The sequence below is a fragment of the Megascapheus bottae genome, chromosome 15 (genome assembly GCF_031878675.1).
Source record: "Megascapheus bottae isolate mThoBot1 chromosome 15, mThoBot2.hap1, whole genome shotgun sequence".
Lineage (NCBI taxonomy): Eukaryota > Metazoa > Chordata > Mammalia > Rodentia > Geomyidae > Megascapheus > Megascapheus bottae.
Window position 1 is genome coordinate 33,482,024 of NC_143523.1, and position 25,061 is coordinate 33,507,084.

Consider the following 25,061-nt stretch of genomic DNA (forward strand, 5'->3'; position numbering starts at 1 on the left):
GCCTCAGCTTTATTCTTCATTGTTTTAAATGATTTATATATATATATATACATTATGCTGATCTGTGATTGTTTCACTATTATAAGCCAAGGGTTTTGTATAGTCTAGTCCATACAGTTAAAATACCCCAGTTTTCTAGGTTATCACACTTAGAATCTGTCAATGCAAAAAAAAAAAAAAGTCTGTAGCATGCACAATTTGCTTTGCATTGCACAAACATGGTATGACATTGGCATGTCATCTGTTGCAGCTTACCTCAGTAATTACTTTGCAAAGATGATGGTGTGTATGTATATGTATACCCAGATCATCCATTCCAGTAGAAGGGAATAAGTGGTGACACAAAATGCCACATGGCATTAATAACAATCTCTTTGCAATGTCATACATATCAACTAGATGTGTACATATGTCCCTGATTGCAATAAGAAGGACTGGTCATCTCTTATGTTTTAACATATGTACCTCTTGGGTTACATATATCATCTGTTTACTGGAATGTTTCCGATCGTAGGAAAGATTGCAGTGAGAGTCAATTTCCCTTCCTTTAAGAGTCACCTCAGAGGGGCTGGGAATTTGGCCAAGTGGTAGAGTGCTTGCCTAGCATGCACAAAGACCTGGGTTCAATTCCTTGGTGCCACGTAGATAGAAAAAGCTGGAAGTGGTGCTGTGGCACAAGTGGTAGAGCTCTAGACTTGAGCTAACTCAAGGATAATGCTCAGGCCCCGAGTTCAAGGCCCAGGACAGGCAAAAGAAAAAGTCACCTCAGAGAACACAGAAAAGGCACTGCACACAGGAACACTCATCACTGCAAAACTCCCACCTACTGTGATCTCTTTCAAAGTGCTGTGTTATAACCTTCAGAGTTCGCTGCTGGAGACTTCTGTTGGTTTGCATTCTTGGTCCTGCCATAATCTGGCACCTGAAAACCCCATGGGCCACCTGTCTGACTTTCACTACTACTGGAACTACTACTGCCTAATTCTGATTCCTCTTCACTCTCTACCACTCCTTCCATTGAAGCTGATTCAGCACTGCCCTCCTCAGGCACATCTTGACCTTCAAAGTCTGTAGATTCTTCCATAGGGGCTAATTCACTTTCTTCTTCTGGGTGCTCTTCTTCTGCCCCTGGAGGCTCTTCTTCTAGCTCTTCAGGTGGTTCCTCCTTTTTGCCTTTGACTTTCTTGACCTCCTCTTCAACAGGCCTTCTTCGTGCCAGCACTATGTTTTTTCTTGCCTTTTCTCCTTCTGACTCGGTGGATTCCGACTCTTCTTCGGATTCGGGGGTGGAGCTCTCCTCCACCTCCTCCTCAGAGGGAGTCTCTGATTCTGATTCCTCTTCTGTGGTCTCAGACTCGCTGAACTCAGATTCCTCTTCACTGTATTCTGTATAATCACTTGAGGATTCCTCTTCTGATTCTACTGTGCTTTCTGTAGCTTCCTCTTGATCTAGAGTTAGTCTCAAGTAATCCTTATCTTCTTCCTCAAGGCGTCTCTGCCACTCTTCCCCTTCCAAGTCAGTGATGCCTCTTTTCTCAGCTAGTCCTCTAACTTTCTTAAGTATCATTGGGAATATCTTGGCCCTCTTCCATGTTGTGTATGTAGGTTCTGCTGGTGGTGGCTTTTCAACAGTTACAACTACTTCCTCCTCACTAGGCTCTCTAACTTCGATTTTTGGTTTAATTTTCTTTGGCTTCTCCTGAAAATTGTGAAAAATGTAATTGAAGATTTATCTTAACCGTAGTCACCCCATGGCCTTGTCCTATGCAAGTTATTAATCTTCACGATGAAAATATTATTCAGAAAGCAATCACAATCTAGTTTGTGTAGAAAGATGGTGACTAACAAAGTAAGTTGCTTTCTCTAAAATTTATAATACAGAAATCTTATGATTTTTCTTCTTTCATACTATTTAGAATTGCTTTTCTATCGAACATCTAGAAAAAATCATTGCTAATTTTTAGATTTTGGCAGATAGCTTTGTACATTAACTTTTGCTAAAGTTCAGGAAATAATTTTTAACTCATGTAAATATGCTAGTTTATCTGAAAGTTATGTGAAATGTTAGTTTCTGCTAATTTCTTAAGTTTTGAACAGGATAAAACCACATAGATATTTTTAGTGGTTTCATATTTGTTAGTTTTAGTGAAAACAAATTGCCAAATTATTTTGCAGGCCAAGTGCAAAGAATTCAACTAAAATAAGTAATGTTAATTCAAATATGAATTACAGAATGTCTTCAAAATATTGGTTAAATATTCATCCTTCCCTGATGAATGAAATTAATTGACTATACATTTCACTATTATATTTGTAGGGAGCAGAGAGACAAAATAGATACTGTACTATGTAATTTTTTGGTATATTTGATCATGATACTATCTTTATAGCAACATTTCAAATTCTAGAAAGCAAAATTTATTTCACCCTTTCATAGTTGCTTGACATTTTAAAGAAGAGGAACTACTAAACTATTTTAAATTAATTCCCTCCCGTAGACCAGGGATGTGGCCAGCATTGGCCATGGTTGAAAGTCTATAAAAAACAAATGGTAGGTATCATTTCTCAGATTTTCTAGCCCATTCTCCAAATATAGGATATAAAATGTTATTCTTTACTACCTTGTTTAAAAAAGTAGAAATTCTATTTACCTCTTCCTCTTCATATTCTTCCTCAGCTTCACCAACCACCTCACCATATTCCTCCTGTCCAGCAGGGGGCAGCAACCTGCGACGACTTCCATATTGAGGCATTTCATACCTGTAATGAAACTTAAAACTTAAACAGGCTTTCATAGTTTCAGGGTAGAATCTACCGTGAATGGTTTCTGTCTCTTTTTTTTTTTCTTCATCATTTAATCAATAGATGTTTCATTCAGCATCTGTTAAGTTCCTTAAAATTAATTAATGATCTGCTGGACAATATCTACTACCTGAGATCCAAAGATGTTTGCCATAATGGTACCCTGAAAAGTGGAGTTATTTCACATCTAAATTTTGGGAGAGGCTAAAATGAGGGAAAAGAAAGGAATAATGCATCCTAATTAAATGAAGAAACCAAAATATAAAAGTAAGTTATTTCTAAAAGTATAATAGGTCAGAACAAAAAGCATATATATGTATATAGAGAGATGAACATGTGAGTGTGCATAGCCTCTGAAATATTACTATATATGTACATTGAAGAATATTTTCTGTTTCTTATACCTTTTAGACACATTTCAGGAATACTGGTTGGATAAAGTGTCTTGCCTACCATGTAAAAATGGTGAATTTAGGAATTGAGCAAATATATTCGACTTCTATTTTCCCTTTAAATAATTTAAAATAAGTTTACCAAGTTTGTAGAAATGTTATCAATATTAATATTTAAAAATATGGCTATAAGTTGACTGAAATGAAAGCTAGATACATCTAGCTTTTTAATTTCTTTTTAAAATAAGTGTGATCATAGCGTTCAAATTAATAATGCATCATAAATTATAAGATTCTGAGTAAAAAGTGTGAAGATGTACCCATGCTCATAACTGTAATAATCTTGTCCATATTCCTGGCCAGGATCAATCCCAGACTCCATGGATAACTCCTATTGTTCAAAAAGAGAAATGCATTTATAAACAAGTTCTTATTGTATTTCACCTCAAAGTAAGATTTTCATACCTACAGTCAAATGATTCCCAATATTCCTGTCAAAGTAATTTTGGTAATAATGTTAGTCAAATACACTTAATTTTTTTTCTCTGACTGCAATGACTTTACAAAAAGATAAAATGATTAGATCTTAGTTAACAAGATTGCTTTTTACTAATGATGACCTATTAAAGTTTTTGTTTGCTTTTGTATAACTATTAAAATACAAGAAAAAAGTTAGAATGTAACTATAACTAAATTTATAAACTAACACTGAAGAAAATCATGACATTAATTTTTTACTCTAATAGGTTTTTTGCATCCTTTAAAATTATTTTAATGAGATCACCAAATAGAAATGATTTATTGGTTAATTGAGATTTTGTGTTAATGCATGATAACTCTCAAGGGTATTTACATATTAAGATATCAAATACTAAACTCAGATTTAATATTTTCAGTTCTTTTGTAAATAATTTGAGTAGAGATCTTACTAACATTTCTACAATTAAACTCAAGCTAATTATTTTGTAAAAGTTTCCCCTACACATAAAAGCATCTTGGGGCTGGGAAGTAGCTCAGTGTCAAAGAACTTGCCTAGCAAGTGCAATGCCCTGGGTTTCATCGTCATTACCAATAAAAGACAAACAATACAGTTAAAAATTCTTTTCCTAAGGTACATCAAAGAACACACTTTCCAATACCTAGTAAATCTGATTTCTTTATGTTTCTTTGATGAATTCTATTTTAATACGTTAAGCAGATTAAATACTAAATATTAACTCTGTTCTATTTGCAATGGAGGAAGAGAGGGGAAAACTAAAGGTAGCCACAAGAATCCATTTGGGGAGCCTGTTTCCTGCTAAAAGCCATTTGGACATTTACAACATCCTATGTGGGCCACAGGAAATTATTATTACAGATATCTGGATCACATGCAGTGGACTGAGAAGCAAACATGTCAGTCCTTTCCTCTAGAAAATATTTTTCAGGCCTTAATTGGCCTTAGGTGGCCAGCAGGCCAGGCCAGATGTTCCCTACACATAGGTATCTACTATTTATGAGAATTAACACTGTTAAAACAGACATTCTATGTGTTAAGAAAAAAATCTCTGTCCTCTGAAGTTTGAGTGTGGAAATGCATAAACTGAATGACAGAGATGGGGTGTCCAACATCATTTAATCTTTTAGATTAACTTTTCTGTCAAATCAATCTTAATCAGAAAATGCCATCAAGAAAGTTTTTGTGACAGTAGGATAATATTTCCAAAAGTCATGAGTCTAGTAGTTAATGGTATAGCTTTGTGCCATACAATATAAGAACTCCTGGTTGACACTGTACCACCAGACACAGTGCTCTGTGGCTATATCCACAATCACTTTGGAATCTGCCACCTATGTACTTTTATTTTTATCTAATTATTATTTATACTAGTTCATGAAATTTTAAAGTCATCGAACTTTACAATCTTGCTCCTCTTCTAGTATATTACCAGAAAATTGCATTTTCCAGAGACTTTGTAAACCAATTTCTGAGTACTCCATGATGTTAAAAATATTTAAACTTACACAAATAACTAAAACTTTGAAAATAACTAGCCATGATGTATACTAGCAGGGAAACAAACAGAAAAACAATCTTTCTTAAAATCCTGGAGATGTGATTAATTTTTCAAATGGTAGAACTTGTCTAGCAATGGTACTAGAGGTAAATTATATACACCTCTCTTTTAAAGGTAAGTTAGCTTAAATAAAACATGAAATACTGCCTCATTTTGTCACACCACTTTGACTCTAATGATTTGTTCTTAGTTGGAAAATCTGACTTTTTAAAAATAAAACTATAAAATACCACAGAAAAAGAAATTTCATGAGATTATCAAATGGAATCTATTATTTTCAAAATTCATTTTTTGCTGCTGTTTACACAAACAGGATAAAACTGACTTTGAATCTTAGAAACATTCCCAGCTTATGCAAAGAAATAACTATTGCAACTTTCATTTTCTGGACAACTTTCTTCTGCGTTCCAATTGCTAAGCAAGAAACATATATTAAATATTACTTGCAACACTTTTAGAATTAAATGTGTTTAGAATAAAATTCATGTGCAGGAAGATGTATAGCTTGACAAGGGTCACATATCTAGTAATCTTCATTCAGACTTTAAATGTGATTATTCTGATTCAGTGCTATAAGACGGCTTCTTCATAACAATTTTGTTTAGAAGCTCATAAAACTTGAACTTCCTTATAACTCCAGATTCTAATAAAATGCTTCACTTTGGTAAAGAAAAGATTTTATTCTTTAATAGCATCAATTAAATGTTTGTAAATGAAGCTCATAAAGACAGACTACCCATGGTAATGTACACCTGTATTCCTAGCACTTGAGAGGCTGATTTAGGCATATTGTGAGTTCAATGCCAGTCTGACCTACATAGCAAGACCCTCTCAACAATGAAAAATAAAATTTGCTCAATATATCACAAATTTAAAATTATTATTTTAGCAATATAGAACTTTAGCCGTATTGATACACCATAAATTATGCATTTATTAGGTAACTATAAAAACCTGCCACAGCATGAGGATATGCCATTTATTAGGCAGTTTAAAATACCAATATGCCATAAGGCAGTATTAGGAATTTGGAAAGATGTTGACATTCTTCATTCATGCTTTGCCTAATCTAAGCCTGAATTTAAGCATGCTGAGGAAATATTAGGAAAAATAACTACTGACAAAGTTTATAAGCCATTTCATTCCAATGGTAGTTTTTGTTGTTGTTGTTGTTGCCAGTCCTGGGTTTGAGCTCAGGGCCTGAGCACTGTCCTTAGACTTTCTCAAGGCTAGAGCTCTACCACTTGAGCCTCAGCATCACTTCCGGCTTTTTTTTCTATGTATGTGCTACTGAGGAATCTAACCCGGGTCTTTGTGCATGCTAGGCAAGCACTCTACCACTAGGCTAACCTCCTGGCCCAGGATAGTTTAATTTTAAAAGACCTATCTGTCTACTTTCCAGACAACAAAGCTGTAAATTTAGAATTTGAGCAATTAGGAAGTAATGTATCTATAGAGATATAGATATATCTATATAAAATATATCTATCTCAGATAGATAGATAGATAGATAGATAGATAGATAGATAGATAGATAGATCGATAGATAGATAATATATGTTGACCATACCTGAGTTGAACTCAGGGTGTCATGCTTGTCTCACTTAGACTATAATCATCCTAGTTAGGTTTCATTCCATCTCTGGAGTTAGTAGGTATGTGCTACTAGTTCAAAAATTATCTGTAGAGTTGGACTCTTCTAAACATGTTTGCTTTGAATTGCTCTGTTCCTAATCTCAAAATTTATGTCACGCACACACCACAATATTCCCTACCAACTAAGAAAGGAATCTCATGAACTTTATGTTGTGGCTCTCCTCTAGTTTTAATTCTCCTGTTTTCAGTCTCCTGAATATAGACTGATAAGGCTTAATATTTGGAGTATTTTCTTTATTAATCAATTTGAAAACAACATTTTCTCTTCCTTCCTCCCTCCTACTCTGTCTCTTTATAAGATGGATAGACATAAAAGAAGGAAGGTCAAATGAAATTATTGAAAGATTTAGTGAAGTTGAAAATAAAATGAAAATCAATACCTCAGGTTTAAGAAGAGAAGGCCTCAGCAGTTGTTGATGCTACCAAAGGAAATTAAAATAGAAAAAAGAAGTTTTAGAAAATAATTTCACTGGAAAGTACAGAACATTAAAGAGTGAAGAAGGAAAAAAATGCAACAGCTTAAAACTGATTAGTGTGAGATTATGCTTCATTAATCATGCTACAGATACAAATATAGCCAATACCAAAAAAGAAAAGAAAAAGTATTTGTGATAATCCTTTATAACAAATTATAGTTACAAATAATACTTTTGTTTTGGTTTTATTACTATCTTAGATCCATCAAATTGAATACCCTTAATAAACAAAATTCTGCAAAGATCTTTTACACTTCAGAGGACAATTATTTATGCTTCAAAAATACCTTTAAATATATATGTAATTATATAATATATAATTATTTTTAAAGGTTTAACTTTTCTTTTCATTGTCCTATTTGTTCTTCAATAATAATAATCTTCCCATTCCTTTGGGAAGAATAATACAAACAAATAATACACTTTTAATGTGTTCAAGAACATATGTAAAACATGGTGGTAATTATTATTATGACAGAGCTGCTAGTGAGTTGGCATAATGATGGTATTTATTTAAGAGGAAAAGACACTGAAGGTCAAAATGCCCTGATAGCATCTGTTGAATATTTAGTTCATCACAGAAAAACAAGTATGCAGGTAAGCATTCAATTTGGCTCCTTTATAATCTAGAACTTTTGCTTTTTAAATTACAAGCCAAATGTCATGTATCTTTTTTTTTCCCTTTCTTGGCTGAAAAACTGAATGGTAAACAAAACTGAGCACTCAGTGAATCAATTGTCAATATATCAAGCTAAAGAATATTAGGATATACACTATCTTTTCTGCAGATAAGGAGTCACAATAACAAGATAGAAATCCCAGAGTTTTCCTTTTTTAAAAAATAACAATATTTCAGAAGCTTCTAGTTACTCTGAAATTAAACAAACTATTTTATTGTCAAGATTTACTAGAGTAACTAGGCAGTTAGAAAAGTAAAAAAAGTTATCCTACAGTTTCTAAATCATACTTATGTAATTGAAAAACAAAAATTAGAAGAATATTACATTAATGAATAATTGTGATCTAGGACCAAAGAAATTTATCCTGGACTATTAAGCAATAGATTTGACTTAAAATCCCAAAACATAGAGGATACAGGAAAAAAAAGAAATAGCAAAGTTTCGATTGAATAAGGGGAAAGTCATGTAGTTTTAAAAGAAAGTTTATTAGTTCTACCTTTTATGTAAGTAATTTCCTTGTAAGCTTTTTTAACAGAGTACCTCAAAGCCCTTACCTCTGATGCATAATCTCTCCTGAAAGGCAGAAATAAAGAAATCAGAATTAAATACACTGGAATTGAAGACTAGGTAATCCTATAAGATGAGGGCCATTTAAAATATTTTGAGTAAAAACAAGATGATTTTCACTGAAAAAAACTGTCTCAGTGAAAGGTATATTTTATAAGTTTAGGAATACTGATCAAGTTTATGTCTGAGTTAAGAACAACAATTTAAAGCACAGCCTCATTTCATGTAAACAATCACAAAGCCTATTTTATCAAAATACTTTATAATGTGCTTTGATGCTCTCATGCTTCATTAGGATAGAATATTCTATATTATCTCTGTGTGATATACCTCTTGAAGCATAAAATATTAATTGGGAAAAACTATTTCTTACACAAACAATGCAATAAGTACTGGCTAAAATGTAAGTATACAACTAAAATATATAAATCCAAGTGATCATACTGTTTATATTAGCAATGATACTGCAAGGAGAGTGTGAAAAATATTAGCTATCTTTCAGTGTGAATTACATTACTAGAATGAAAGTGAAGATTTTAAAACAATAGTCAAACATTGAAAACACAATACACTAAAGTTTATGTAAATGATGGTGTAATATTTGACTGAACTTGATAGGAAAAGAGAGTATATCATATTCAATGCCAATCATTTATGTAATTTTCTATTCCTTATGACTGAAAGTGTTGACCTAACGTATTAAAGCTTTATTTTTGATCATCCTATGTGGAATTAATATAAAACATATGCAGTGAAGAATTTTATAAATAATTATCATTTATAAAATCAAATAATCTAATCTCTAAAATACTTTTTACAACTGTAGTTCTCATAGATAAATAAATCTATTTATTTAACAGCACATTAAAATAGTAAATTACTCAGTGAAACTGTTGGTAGCATAGACAGTAGTATAGTGATATTAAATTCTATCTACAATTTGACATTGAATTTTAGCGTTCTTACACATTTCTTCCAGTACTTTGAGGAATGATACATTTTGGACCTATTTAATTGTTACTCAAATTCTCTTTCAAAGCCACTGAAAATTCTTCTGTAAATTTTAACAATGACAGTTGAGTCACGCACATAATATAAAACATATCCTATCACACATACTTTGTTTTGTATGATATTTAGTTGTTTAGTGAACATTATTTTATATAAGTGTCAACATTTTTAAATTAATATATTTAACCATACTGTTTCCATTATCCCTAATAGTGCCCCTTACTTTCATTGGTTATTTATGTTGCTTGTTGTAGTTCAAAGGCAGAAATATTTGTGACAGAATTATTGTTTATCATTCTCTTTGTTATTTCCAAATTGGCTATAAAACTATCAAAATCATTTAAGTGCATATTTGATGTAGCTCTAGTCAAATGTATATTAATTATTAATTTTCCATTGAATGTGTGTACTCTGCTTACTTTCAGTAATGAAAATATAGTTATCTTTATTATATTGCACATGAAGTATAAAATCAACCATTATGTATTGAAGAAAACTTAACAAATGCATAAAGTATTCTTTTTTTTTTTTTGCCAATCCTGGGCTTGAACTCCAGGCATAAGCACTGACCTTGCGCTTTCTCAAGGCTAGAACTCTACTGCTTGAGCCACAATACCACTCCCAGCTTTTTCTAAATATGTGGTAGCAAGCAATTGAACCCAGGTCTTTGTGCATGCTAGACAAGCACTCTATCACTAGACCAAACTCCCAGCCCTATAGTATTCTTTTCTTAGCAACTGGTCCTCACTTTGTAGGGGCTGCAACTGAGCATGAAAGGATGTTTCAACTTCTATATTTCATTAATATTTATAAGACTCATATGGAAGATTTTATAATGGATTTATTATAAAGTTAGAAAACTCCAAATATAATCTGAAAATTAAAAAAAACTGTAGTCAATAAAAACTTGTAGGATGGTTTCATTTTTAATATATAAAATAAAAATTTGGGAATATACAGTCACAATTCAAATGGTATAGAAAGGCTCAGTGTAACAACTCCATAGTGCAATGAGTACTTATACAAAAATATTTTATATCTGTGTAGTTTGTTGTTAATGAATTCTAAGTTTCACATTTGCAGAAAGGTTGTAGAAATCAGCTTAAAAAATACACATTCACATTAAAGTCTCACACAGTTGTGAATAATACCTTGTCAGAGTCCTCCAAATAGCACAAGTTCTCATGCATATGACCCGCTGCCAACAAAAACTCCAACTGAAGTTTTTCAGTGAAAGAGAGAAAAAAAGTCATGTTCAAGGACCCCCAAAAAGAAATTACTCTTGATCTGAATGAGAAGAATTGGAAGCAGATGGGCTAATGGAAATAATTAGACTCACAGATTGTTTTTGTATCTGATCTCATTAATTAAGAATGTCAGATTAAAAGCTTGAATACATGTTGCAAAATAAATAATCTAAGCAAATCTTTGAAATGACACATTGTAGAGCTCCCACCTGTATGACTATACTTGGAGATGTAATTATCAAACTCCAGTTTTGCCTGGAAATTTCAGGAAACTTTCTGCTACTTAAAATGTACAACAGAGCTGCTGATGATATTCTTAGTTTATTTGTGATCATCTGCTATTTTGTTGGAATAGTCACTAAATATAATCTGTAACTGTAATTTTTCTATATATTCTATTTTATAAAAAGTCTGGATGTAAACATACAATTGTGCTTGTACTCACATTGAGGATTTCCATATAGCAAAATTTATTCTATGTGTTTCATGAGAAAAACGAAATCATAACTTGATGGTATTATATTTTACATCATCTTTGATATGTATGAATAATTATATAATATCATGCCCATAGGTATCCATTTTGCAATTGATCTAAGCAAGCTTAGTTCCATGAATAAGTTTCAGGATGGATGTGGGAAAATAGTGATACTTAGAATGTTGTTAAGAACAAAAGTTAAGTTCTAAGATGCTAACACTACTACTACAACTACATAAATTTCTTCTAGTCACATAATTTTTTGTCTGCCTTGCCTACTGGAGGAAGCAAAGGCCATCGGTGGCCATTAAACAACTGCAATTCTTGATTTTTATGAAAGTTGTGTATTAAACCTCTTAAAATGGATGTAAGTATTGTCTTTTGGAGGAGAATCCCATAAATGCAAAATTAAGGAGTTGTAATAATGTGAAAAAGCAATATAAATTAGGACTTTCAATACCTGTGGGAAAAATGAAATGGCTTACAAAAGTCAACAATTTGAGATTTATTTTAGTTATAAACAACAAAAGAGAAAAGAGAAGGAGAAATACTAGAGTTGGACAGCAACTGAAACAAAAAAGGCAAAGGATTTCTCAGACCTATAAATGTATTAGCAGTATAAAAACAAGCCAGAGTAAAGAATGTTTTAGTAAGAAAACAGATGGCGACATACTCTAGCACCTGGGTTTATTTTGGAAAACAAAACAAAACAGAACAAACCCTGTCTTCTGTCATTCCCTAGAACTCTAGGTACACAACATCTTACTTTGTAAGTATTCCATCTTATCTAATACACAGTCTTCAAGAAAATAAAATCTAGGTTATCACTTTTAGCGTAGTGACAATAGTCTGATTTCTTCTAAATCATTGTTTAAAACTACTATATAAAAGGAAAAGTAAAATCACTGCACCAACATGATAAACAAGCCTTTGGTTTAAGTTGAATAACTGACTTTGATGCCCATAACTCCCCCATTAAAAATAGATTAAAATTACTTACTTTTAAAATAATTGTAGGATAAATAATGCTATTTGGTAGTTTAAAGAGTTAAGGTAAATCTACTATGTAAGTTAGTGGTGATGATGTTAATAATCTTTTAAATTAAAAAAAATGTGAAGAAAACAGCATTGCACCAAGTTTGGGGTAAGACAGTGGAGTCTTCCTTGATGTTCAAATTTGATGTTCAACTTGAAGACTATGGTCAATAAAAGATTTGCCAGGTTAAGATTGGAAAAGTAACATTACAGTGAAGTAGACTGAGTGTGAGATTGTGTTTCACCACCCTCGAAAACACTGCCCAAATTCTCTTGTTTTTGCTCAGGTGTCATTTCCATATTTGCTTTCTCTGAAGGGCAACCCTTTAGAGGTGCTGAGATTTTTGTGAGTGAATAGTTTTTCTCTATTTGACTGCACATGTTAGATACTGACTTTTCAAGTTCGGCTAGGTTTTTAATATGTTTGAAGATGCTTTTGTGCTGTCTTTGAATGTCTGCATTGCACATTGGTTTTGTTGTGAGAAGCTCTGTAGTAGAAGGTTTAATTTCCATGGCAGTTGTGATACTGGTAGTACATCTAACAGCTGATATACAACTATTCTCTGTGGTTAGACCTGCAGCTGCAGAAGGCAGTGGACGAGGAAGATGAGGAAGGGATAAAGGAAGAACAGGAAGTGAATGTAGGGGAAGTAAAGGAGAAGTAGTTAGGGGAGTAGAAGTAGGAACAGAAAATGAGAGATGTGATGTCGGAGGAGGAGGAGTAGAAAGTGAAAGAGAGTAAGGAGTGAGGACTAGAGGAGGGTCTGTGTGAGGAGGCGGGGAAGGATGGGGAGAAGTTAAAGGGATGTTAGGTACGTAGGAAGGATTTTCAAAAAGAGTCTTTCTCATTTCAACATCTGGTATACACGTGGGTGTGTCTCTCTTGAAGTCTAGAATATTTGAAGCACAAGTCCTCACAGGACAAAGTTCCAAGCAAGAGCCAGCAGGAGAAGTGATGATACTAGGTTCTGATTTGGGCTCCACAGTTCTTGAAATAGTTGGCAAAGTAGAGAATGAGAAGTGAGACCAAGAAGAGGAAAAGGAGGAGTCTGAAGATAAACATTTCGGCTGTTCGGTACCTTGGACACTCAGTGTTTCTCTGTGTTTTATGTTTTTCTCGGTCAAGTTTACCTCTTCTGTTGTGCATAGAGGGTTGCTGCTACCTTTCTTCCTTGGATACATCTCAAGGCTTTCATATTCAGGATTTTGCCTTGTGCTCTGCAAGTTCACTAGGTCTATGATTTCTGTTCTGTGTGGATCTTTACACATCAGTCTCCTAGGTAAGCTGACTGGCTGTTTCCACATCCTCTGAATCTTTTCTCTTGGGCCCCTGAGAGATTGGCTCTTGAGTTGTGATTTGAGTAAACCTGAGTCTTCAAAACCTGTTCTTAGGGAAATGTCTGAATTTGCTGATCTTTGTTCTATAGTTTCATTATAAAGGGTATTATGGGCACTTAAGTCTTCCTCGTCAGAAAGAAATGTGAGTTTTCTTGCAGGATTAAGTTGATGGTTCTTGAGTGATCCATCTACAGGATCTGGCTTGGGTGCCTCAATGGTACGGGGAGAAAATGGCATCACAACTTGCTGTCTTTTCCTGTCTTCTGAGACTGAGTTAATTCCCCTGCTTTGTTCAAAATGGTAGAGAAGGAAAAGACTTGAAAGAAAAGAAGATAATGAAACGTAAGGAAACAGGTTGTAATATAATTTTCATGAGAAAGATGTTTTATGGTTCTTACTACTTGAAAATTTAAAAAAGGCCCAATAATACTAATCTGAAATAAAACACATTTTTGTGTCCCTATTCTCTCTCTGTGTCTCTCTCTCCTATCTATCATCTATCTATCTATCTATCTATCTATCTATCTATCTATCTATCTATCTATCTTAAGCAGGAAAACTTTGCAAGGTGTGATTAGCATTAGAGATTTTCATTTAAAAATCAGGTCAATCTCTAGATTTCTTTTTATCCCCAGTTAATTAAACACAGCAAAATAGGCATGCACACACACTCGGAGTTAATTCATGTATCAATCTCCATTCTCCAACGGGCAAGCAAGCATCGTAGCCTTTGATTTCATATTATCTGCCTTGCTTGAAATTACTCAGAGTAGTACTGTTAGGCATAAAAGTTCTTGGTTGTATCTCAGTTACCTTCCTATTATATCTCACTCATCTCAGGAATTCTGTCCAGAGCTAAAAGTACTTTCTGATCTGGGACTTAAGCTTGCAAGAGAATACAGAAAAGGGTATTCTATTTAAGAGAATTCTAGTCCCCAAAGTCAGAAGGGAGAGTTCTGACAGAGTTTAAAAATATAATTAAGAAATTGACTTCACACAAGTCTGAACAGACTTTTTGTTGCTAAAGCTTAAGTTTTCTGCTTAATACAATTTAGTTCCCCATCATAAGTCATATAAATTGACACAAGGATTGTTAATGTTTCCTTGAAATCTGATCTGGCTCAATTTTTAGTCAAGACTCATCTTTAATGAAAATGTTTACATTAAAATAACATTGCTTTGGTGTCATTGGAAGATTGTCTTATGCATGGATAATGAATCTTAAGTATCCTTGAGGTATAATTAAAGTGGAAAAAGTCAAACAACACAAATGAAGTCAACTTTAATAATAACTTAATATTTGCTCACCCAGAAGGAATAAAATTAAAAAAGCATATAAATTGTATGGAAAAGATAGAGGAATATTGAAAAATTAAGGTAATAGTAAAAGTTAAGTAAAATTACATAGTGAATTACAGTTGACAATTTATCATTTGGCAAAAATATTTAAAAGAAAAATATGTCCTAAGTTTACCTGTAGTATTAGGCCCTATAAAGACTCTAGAATCTAGATAACTAGATAGCTAGAAATAAGAAAGTATTTCTAGCTTTCCTGAGATTTATTTTATTTTAAAATAAATCAAAAAATCATCTAACTTGACAGTACATGGCTATTGTTTAAAATGATTTTACTTGTGGTCTAATGTATCACATACGATCCAAAGAAAGATCTAACCATCATATATTATCTATTTATCATCTACCTGTCTGTTTATTTATCATAAAAGTTTGAATTTGTTTTTTGGCAAGCCAAATACTGTTCTGGAATATTGATTTTAGGTTCATGCCATATCAAGACACATGGATGATAAAAGCAAATGATCCCACAGCAAAATATGATTAATTTATATACATTAAAACAGCATATAGTCTATTCTGTTACATTTTAATTCTGTCCTTGTATGAGAATAATATTAATTACTTACTTATGCCTATGTATCCACAGGTGAGAAAGAGAAAACATGTGATAGAAAAGAAAAGTTTTAACTATAATTAATTGGCTATGACTATGAAAATACTAACAGAAAGTTGCTTTAAACAATATGTGTACCCAAGAAAGATAATGTACGTTTAAGATTTCTTCATGTTTATTCATTATGATATTTACCAGTATTTTTATATAACTGTATAAGATGTATTAGAGTGTATTATCACATGAAATTACTTATCATAATCTCTATGTAAAATTTCCTTCAGTGAAACCTAGCTAATTCAATCTCGAAACAATTTTATATATATATCTAAGAATTGATTCTAGTTCTAACTATGAAATCCAGTTTCTTGCATATGGATTAATAAAGAAGATATATATTATTTTGGAAAAGTGAATGAGTAGTTACTACGATCAATATTTCAGAGAAGTAAATTATGTATTTTGTTACAAATAACTTTTGAAGATTTATTTCCAAAATTGCCTTTGATTTTCTTCTTTTTAAGTCACAACTCATTTGAAACTAGTTCATTTGTTACAATGAATAAGAATCCCTACAATATTTTTGAGTGCGTAAACATTTCTTTTTTTGAATAAAAAATACAAGATAATTTCTTTAAAAAAGATAATCTGACATATAGAACTTAAAATCTTTCAGCATATAACCTCAGACCTTCTACTTAGTTTTATTACAATTTTTCAAATTAGTCTTTTATATGGTGTTACGTGCAAATTACCATCATCAAACTATATTGCTTCCAAGTGATGTTACAATATACCTGATTTTGTTAAAATGAACATATGTCCTTCATTGCTCTCCTATGTTGATGATACACTTACCTTTCTACTTTATTTTCTAAAACGTTTTGCCAGTGGTAGGCAACATAACCAAAGAGAATCAAATATATTGGCTCAATTCCTAATTCAGCAATAAGTCAAAGACTGATCATTATTTTCAACTTAGGGAAAAGTAAAAAAGTATATGATTAAAGAATGATTCTGTATTATTATTGCAGAAACAGTATGCTATGTTTCAAATTCTACTTTGCTAATTTTTGTCACTAAAATAGCATAAATATAATTTTATTAGTATTTAAAAAAGTGTATGTTCGATATTATTAATATGGCATATAAACATCAGTATATCTGTTTAAACTGACCATCCTGTATAAAGGGAGTTTCAGGAGTTTTAAGGCTTGTTTTGCTAGTAAATACAAGTATCACAGGTATATTTTAGTCACTTTCTTAGCTAAACTCTAGTTAATAGACAATTTTTCTGAATATAATTTAATTAATTTTAATTTTCATATATTTTCCTCATTTCACATAGTAGGCTGTAAAATTCAGTAGCTTTTAAAATACAGATAAACTAAACACTGCAAGAAGGAACTTGATTATGTAAATAGGATCATTTGATAGAAAATTTTGATATGACAACAAATTAATAGTTTCTTACAAAATACATGGCTTAAAATGAGTTAGTTAGAAATCCCACATAGTGTAGGTAGAATTGTAAGAAATTATAGATGACTGTCAGTAGCAATGAAATGGGTGTTAGCCATTTAGTTCTTGAATTTCTTGAGTTTTATCAGATTTTAATTAAAATAGGGTGTACTATACTAAAACAGTATCCACGAAACATCCATGAGTTAAGCTATATTTTGTTCTCATTACTAAATAGCAATTGTCTTGAATCTCAAATTAAGAATGAAAATTTATGTCTATGCTTTCTTCTTACCTCCTACGAGAAAATATACCATTTCCAGAATCTACTTATTGTTTTTTAGAAAATTGTCTTATGACCTCATAAGTGGGCTGATTAAAGGTAATACCCCGACTATAGCTCTACAATTGTATCCTCAAGTAATCACTTGAGTACTGCTTTCTTTTCTATCTCTTTTTTTTCTATTAATTTCAAAATCACCTGGGTTTTCATTTTTACCTCTTTTTCATCTTCAAAATGCAATCCAATAAGCAGCTTGGTTTTTGTTTTTGTTTTTTTTTTTACATCAGGTTTGAGTTAAATTCAGCCCATGGCATTTTTTTTCTCTCTCTTTTCTTTTTTTCCCCCCTTTTGCCTGTCCCAGAACCTGAGCACTGTCCTTGGGCTAGAGCTCTACCATTTAAGCCATAACACCACTTCCAACTGTTTTTTTATGTATGTGGTACAAAGGAATCGAACCCGGGTCTGTGCGCATGCTAGACAAGTACACTACCACTAGGCGAAACTACCGGTTCCCTATGGGATCTGTTAAACCCCATGTACTGAAAACTGTACTTACATGGTACTATCTCCCAGTTCTTCATAGAGATGCGCACCTGGGGGCGGGGGTGGGGGCGGGGGCGCGGCCACAGGAGCAGGTGTGGGAGCTGCTGGCTTGGCTGCAGGCATTGCAGACTGAATTCGTGCTGTCTTGGTGCACTCAGCCTGGCGTCTTGGGTAAAGTAAGGTTGTCTTGTAAAATTCATTGTACAAATCTTACACGTATTAACTAGCTATCTTTGAAGAGTGGAGGTTCATTTTTCGGAGACACCCACTAAAACCAGTATTTGTAGAGCTAAACTGACAAAAGTCATCTTCTCTGGGGATCATTTCCTTGCAACTGTTCTCTGCCGTGTCGACTCAATGAAGGAAGCACAAGTTAATTAAACTAAACGGTAATATTAAGCTCATAGTCAGAGAGCATAAATAAGTTTTGGGGTTCCATTCTTTCATAATAGGAACACTATATATGTCACATATTTTTAAACGCTAGGAGGAAAGCAATTTTTAACCATTGCCACAAAGGAATTAACTGTGCTTGAAGATATAAATAACATGGACATACTGAATTAACAATCACACTTCTAATGATTATCAGTTTTTTTATCCTATAAATGTCTATTTTTAGAAGTCAATTAACAAATAATTTAAAATGTGATGGGTAGCTGGTCCTTGTTTTATGGATTTCTTACATAAAATGAGGCACAAAAAAGATTATTTACCAACTATTTTGAGAGGTTATTTTATTTAAAAATCAGTATGTTTGCTATTACCTAAGTGAGATTACATTCTGTGATTTTTGCACTATCACTAGGATTTCTGAGGTACTTTTTTTCTTAAGAATTTGAACTGAAAACTTTCTAACAGGAGAGCTATGACATCCCTGCTGCATGGTCTTGGTCTTGAACTACAATTTCTACTAATGAAACTATGAGTAGCACACCAAAAATTATACTTACACTTTGAACCTGTTTGGGGAAGCAGTGAGCAAAGACAGAGAGAGAGAGAGAGAGAGAGAGAGAGAGAGAGAGAGAGAGAGAGAGAGAGAGAGAGAGAGAGAGAGAGAGAGAGAGAGAGAGAGAGAGAGGAATTAGAGGTATTACACTAATTAAACATACAATGTTTTAACATGACTTACCCTAAACTGTGTATAACTTTCAGGTTAAACTCATAACATAGTTAAGGACATGATAAGGAAGCCCAAGTGAAAATGGAGGAGGCACAGTATTGGTGCCATTACTGTTATGGATCTGTTAAATATTTGTTACAGAAAATGAATGAATGAACCAAATGGAATAAGAAAAATGGATTAAACACAAAGACATGATCATTTAATTGTAATGGAGGAATATAACACTGAAGATAAGATCGTTTTTTTAAATATATTAATTTTTTTCATGTATTTTATTGTAATTAATAGAAGGGTTGTATTATATTTGCCAGATAGAAGCTGCATTAATTCACATACATTGATACCCTTTCATATGTCTTGGTCCCCATTTCCCTCCCCCTCACCCCTACCCCTCATCTTGTCTTCCCCCCTTCCCTATCCAATTTCAAATAACTAAATACAAATATATCCACTATATCAGATAACAAAGTGAAATACTGTAACAATATGAGATAACTAAGGGACAGCAAAAGAGATGAGAGATAACATAGTACATTAAGGACAACAATCACTCATTATGTTGCTTTTGTTTCCATATCCACGAGGTCCTTTCATTTAGCATCATACTATATGGCCTATGTATCTAGGTTTTGTTCTATTGCAAAACTCTGTTAGTAGACCCCTAGGTTTCTACTGATTATGACAAATGAGGGAAACCATTGAGCCTATGTTCCTTTGACTCTGGCTTACTTCACTTAATATGATTTTTTCTAAGTCTTTCTATTTCCTAACAAATGGGGTGATGTCATTCTTTCTGACAGCAGCGTAGAATTCCATTGTGTACAAATACCACATCTTGTTGATCCACTCATCAACTGAGGGACATCTATGTTGGTTCCATATCTTTACTATGGTTAATAATGCTGCAATGAACATTGTTGTGCTAGTGGATTTAGTATGTCCTTGTTTCTGGAAGGTTGGGTAAATGCCAAGTAGTGGAATTGCTGGGTCATAGGGAGCTCTATGTTTAGTGATAAGATCATTGTTAATTGTCTTGTTGGTGTACTTGGCCAGCAGAAAATTCAAAGATTTAGTCCTGCAGGAAACCATGATTACACCCTTGTTTTCAGTAAAATTGTAGGAGGTCACTCTTGGAATCATCTTTTCATATTTACTATTATGGTTGCTTCTGCTTTCCCAAAGAGAAAATTTCAAACTGTCAAAATATAAAAGTGATAGCTATTTCTTCTTACTTTATTTAAAGGCAGAAGGTAAAGTATATGTTAAATCTTTAAATAATAGAAATTTTCTTTGATAAATCAGCAGGGAGATTTATTGATGTTGATAATCTATAAAACTCCACACATAACTGAATTCATGGTCTTTAATCTGATTATTTAACCAAAAGGCTATCAAATAATTCCCCTATAAAATGCTATATCTTAATATTTGTGGAATTTCAGACTAGTAAATATGATATCCATGATTCTTCAGATTTGATTGCTACATTGGGTGCCAAAGAATTTTTTCTCACTAGTTTTATAGTTAGCAGGATATACTATACTTCCTTTAGGAAATAACTGAATGAAAAGGTATAAATGCAATACATAATACATTTGAAAATTATTATTAGACTAATAAAAGTTTATAAAATTATTCAGTACTGGTTATTCATAGACTTACAGTTAATGTGTCGATTGAATTTTTTAAGAATAAGCTCAAATATATCAAATTAATTGTTATATTAGGAACTTCATATTGCTTTTGTGTTGAAAATATTCTTATAATAACTTCTGATAGAACATATTTAAAATTTTTTGCAGATTTGAGTTCTATTGCTGTATTCTATTTGAATGAAAATTGTCAGTCTTTGATAGTAAAGAACAGTTAAATACAACTATCTTACTCCTTTTCCTGTATATCATACAGCATTCATACTGTTATTTCTTGCATTTGTTACCCTGAATAATTTATATGATTAATCAGAACTAGTTGCTATTTATTTTGTTTTCTGTATCACCTTCACAGCTACCTCCTTCTTTCAAATCATTGTGATTAGAATTTCATTTAAAATGAATATCTCCTTTTCTTTGTGGATGAAAGTGAGAGGGAAAAACTGGTGGAGAGCATGGAATCCTGGTGATATTTTTCAAATAGAAACATACTCTTTATCTGATTTATTTAATCCTAGCCCTAGTATATCACTATCACAATAATTTTTTTCTGAACAAAAAAAAGGAAAGAAAACTTGTCAGATAATTACAATCCCAAACTAAATAAAGTCACAACTCTCTATCACAAAGTTTCCTATTCTTAGTGTCAAATCCAACCTATTCCTGACCTATCTCTAGCATTGCTTTTAGAATAAGTAATAATACTTGTTTCCCTTGATGGTGTAAATGTAACATTAAAATATACATATTGTAAATGCTTATGTTCAGTAGTAGGATATAGAAAAAAGCATAAAGTCTGCACAGCTTACATATGCTGTCAGTTATTCTATCATAGACTTTAGCAAAGTAAACCAAGAACAAGGAAAACATATGGACCATCACAACTGCACCGTTGACTTTCCAAAGATTTCCACCTCTGTGGAAGTAAAAATAATAGTATTGGCGAAAACCTAACCTGACAATATAGAGAGGATACAGACCTGTCTTTGGAAGTGGGAGGAGTGGTACTTGGAGAACATATTATATTTTGCCTGGATACCTAAGACCTTTCTTTAGGAATATCTTAAAGAAAGAAAGAATTAACTCACAAGTTGTAATATAATAATCCTAGGAAGACAGAAACCTAGTAGAGACATAGACATATTGAGCCATCTATGAGAAATAAGTGTGCGTGTGCACTGTTATTTCCTGAACAAAGTGACTTGGCATAAGAACAAGGATACCATCCCAAAAGGGTTACAAAAATACCAATCTACACTACGAGAGATGATGTTTGTGAATATGTTCCTATGAAACACTCCAGGTCAAGCATCCTTGAATACTTACTGTCGGTAGCTGACTAAGACCACCAAGATGGCAGGGATACAGCAGAGGATGATGATGAAAGCCAGAGCCAGCAAAGCCCCTTCTGTGTATCCTAAACTTTCTCCTCGCTTTTTAATGCTGGTTACTGCCTCTGGAGTCCGGATTTCCAGAATGCGGCCTCCTTCCCCATAATATGGCTGAAACTCTTTATTGATATCGAGTAGTTTTCCATCCAAAAATCTTTATTGGTAGATAAATAACAAAATGAATGCTGTTAGAGAAGAAAGGCATGTTTAAATATAAAATACATTTATGACAGGATTTGTGTAAACTCTTAATATTTTGAATAAAATCAACTCATGCTGATTATTATGAAAAATATACATAAAAGCCAAGAAACTGTAACAAATATCTATATAACCAATAAGAAATAATAACTAACACACATACACATAAAAATAACTCGTTATGCTAGAAGACTACAGAAAACTGAATTTTTATATCTTTGAACTAGGTTGTGATATATACAATGTTAATCTAATGGAGTAAATTATAATTAGCTAAATTATATATTATATAAATAAAGTATCCTAAATCATATAATGTAATATAGATTGTATCATACATTTTGCTTCTTTGTGTCTTACGGGGTGTTCTGTAAATGGAGAACACTACAATACCGATTTGACGGAGAGCAGTCACTTGTAAAATTTTGGAAACAATTCTGAGATATGAAACAGAGCTCAAATTCTATATTTCATTTCTGCTAAACCATCATAAATGTCAACATTCACAACTCTCCAATCAAACTAATCTTGTGGCAAAAGCATGAATAAATTAAAATATTATTTCTGACTTATGAAATCCATAGAGTTACATGATATATTTGTAGTCAAAAGCAGGCTCCTGTAGTTCAAATTACAGGAGTTACTGTCAATATAATCCTATAGTCTTGCAAATATTTCCCCCAAATATAATTTCAACTATAGATATTGCTTTGTGAAGGAGAACCAAAATAACTATTTTGTGTTCTTAGTTTGGGGTTCTTCTTGAACCAGGGACTAGTTAGGTAGTACTTGTTGGCCTACATTTCCTGATCCTTCTGCCTCTGCTAGGTGGGGGCTGGGTTCACAAGTATGTTGTTTCATAGCTTTGTGCAGTTAATATCTAGTTTGCTTTTTTTAAATAATTCCTGGAAAAATTTGGGTAATTCCCTATAAATATTATGTATTGACACAGCAATTTTGTTCTTGTAATTATTTAGTTATGTTTATCATTTAAATTCTTATATTTATAAAGAACAAATCACATAATGTAGAGAACTAGAAAACACAGTCATTTAATAGAAGCCAAAATGACATACACATATTTTGTGCTGGCAACCAGAATTACTGAAAACATGTACAAATAATCAAATCTAATATTTTTCTTTTGAATTAATGGTCATTTTGACTATGAGACATAAAGGGAATACTTCAAAATTTTATTTCTTAATATAAAATGTCACGATTTTGTTGATAAATAGAAGTGTGAACAGATGTGAAAACAATTTTACAAGGACTAAAAAGTATTACATTTTATTGTTATCTTTATGTATTTTTAATTTTTTTTGTTGGTCGTGGGACTTGAATTCTTGGCCTATGCATTGTCCCTGAGCTCTTCAGCTCAAGACTACTGCTCTACTTTTTGAGCACTAGTGACACTTCTGATTTTCTAGTGATTAATTGGAAGATGAGTGTCTCATGGATTTTAGAGCCTGGGCTGGCTTTGAACAGTGATCCTCCAATTTCAGCCGCCTAAATAGCTAGAATTACAGGCGTGAGTAACTGCACCTGGCTTCTTTAAGGTGTTTTTCTTTCATATTTCTAAATGGTTATACAAAGGACTTGCCATTTAACGAAGAAGTTTATTTCAACAATGAAGTTGATCAAGATCAAACTTTTTCATGTTCTCACCCATCTCTATTCCTAAGAGATTAATATAACGGAAGAAGTCAGAGAAAATTTAAAAATGTTAATAACACTTTGATAAATAAATTACAGAATCTAGTGGGAATTAGATAATATTCCTGAACCAAGGAAGAGACTCAATAGAGTGTTGGAATTGGCAGAAAAGAATATAATGAGATACTAGGAATTTCTCTTTAAATATATATATATATATATATATATATCAAGATGAAGCATTTCTTTAGTGAACTCACCAACAGGTTCACACAGAATTAATGAACTAGAAAATATGGTAATTAAAATTATTCAAAATTATTCAAACTAAAATACCAGGAAGAAAAACAGTAAGGTGCTTTGCAAGTGATACCTGGAAGAGAGTATCCACGGTCTATGAAAATTAGATTCCTAGGGTTAAAATTAATTTAAAAATGAGTATTAATATTTTGAGGATGCTCAGCTTCCCCATAAACATTTGCTAAATAGATTGCTCCATCCCTTATTTTAAAAAGCAGTTATTTTTAATATGATGTGTTTTTTGAGGGCTAGGCATTATGTTACATTGCTTTATATTACTTTTTTATTGTCAGAAGTATGCTGCTTCAAGACCTATAGCTTTATAGGTTATTCTGAAATGTGGAAGTCTGTTGTCTCTAGATTTATTCATTTCACTCAAAAATGGCTTTGTCTTTTTGAGCCTTTCGTGGTTTCATAGGAATTTCAAGTTATGCTTGTCTGCCTCTCTGAAGAGATAGATAATTTGATAGGGATTGAATTCATGAAGCAGATTGTATGTGGTGGGAATCACAATATATCTGTACCAATTATTACCTAAGAGGAATGTAGTTAAAGCTTATCCAGAACTGTTGAATATAGAGCACTAGAAATTAGAGAACTTGTAACTATGGTTTAGATCAGGAATAAGAATCTGACCAGTATTTACAAGTTTCCCTTTCCTTTAATAACGTTTTAAATTATAAAAAATTGTTCTGAATTTGATTAATGGTGATAATTGTGAAACTCTATGAACTCATTAAGAATCGTGAAATTAAACACCTTAAAAGATGCAATTATCTTTCACTGTAAGATTTTAA

The 25,061-nt window shown here is 32.5% G+C and overlaps 1 protein-coding gene across 1 annotated transcript in view; it reads right to left on the reverse strand.

The window, feature by feature from the left end:
- Positions 1–838: 838 nt before the first annotated feature.
- Positions 839–25,061, reverse strand: part of Pcdh15 (protocadherin related 15) — a 514,067-nt gene continuing 489,844 nt past the window's right edge. Inside the window, exons 32-37 of the mRNA XM_090346943.1 lie at positions 22,043–22,261; positions 18,892–18,900; positions 17,952–18,104; positions 15,665–15,670; positions 2,652–2,760; positions 839–1,699 (exon numbers count right to left, since the gene is read on the reverse strand). Coding sequence (XP_090203069.1) covers positions 839–1,699; positions 2,652–2,760; positions 15,665–15,670; positions 17,952–18,104; positions 18,892–18,900; positions 22,043–22,261 — 1,357 coding nt within the window. The remainder of the gene's footprint in view (positions 1,700–2,651; positions 2,761–15,664; positions 15,671–17,951; positions 18,105–18,891; positions 18,901–22,042; positions 22,262–25,061) is intronic.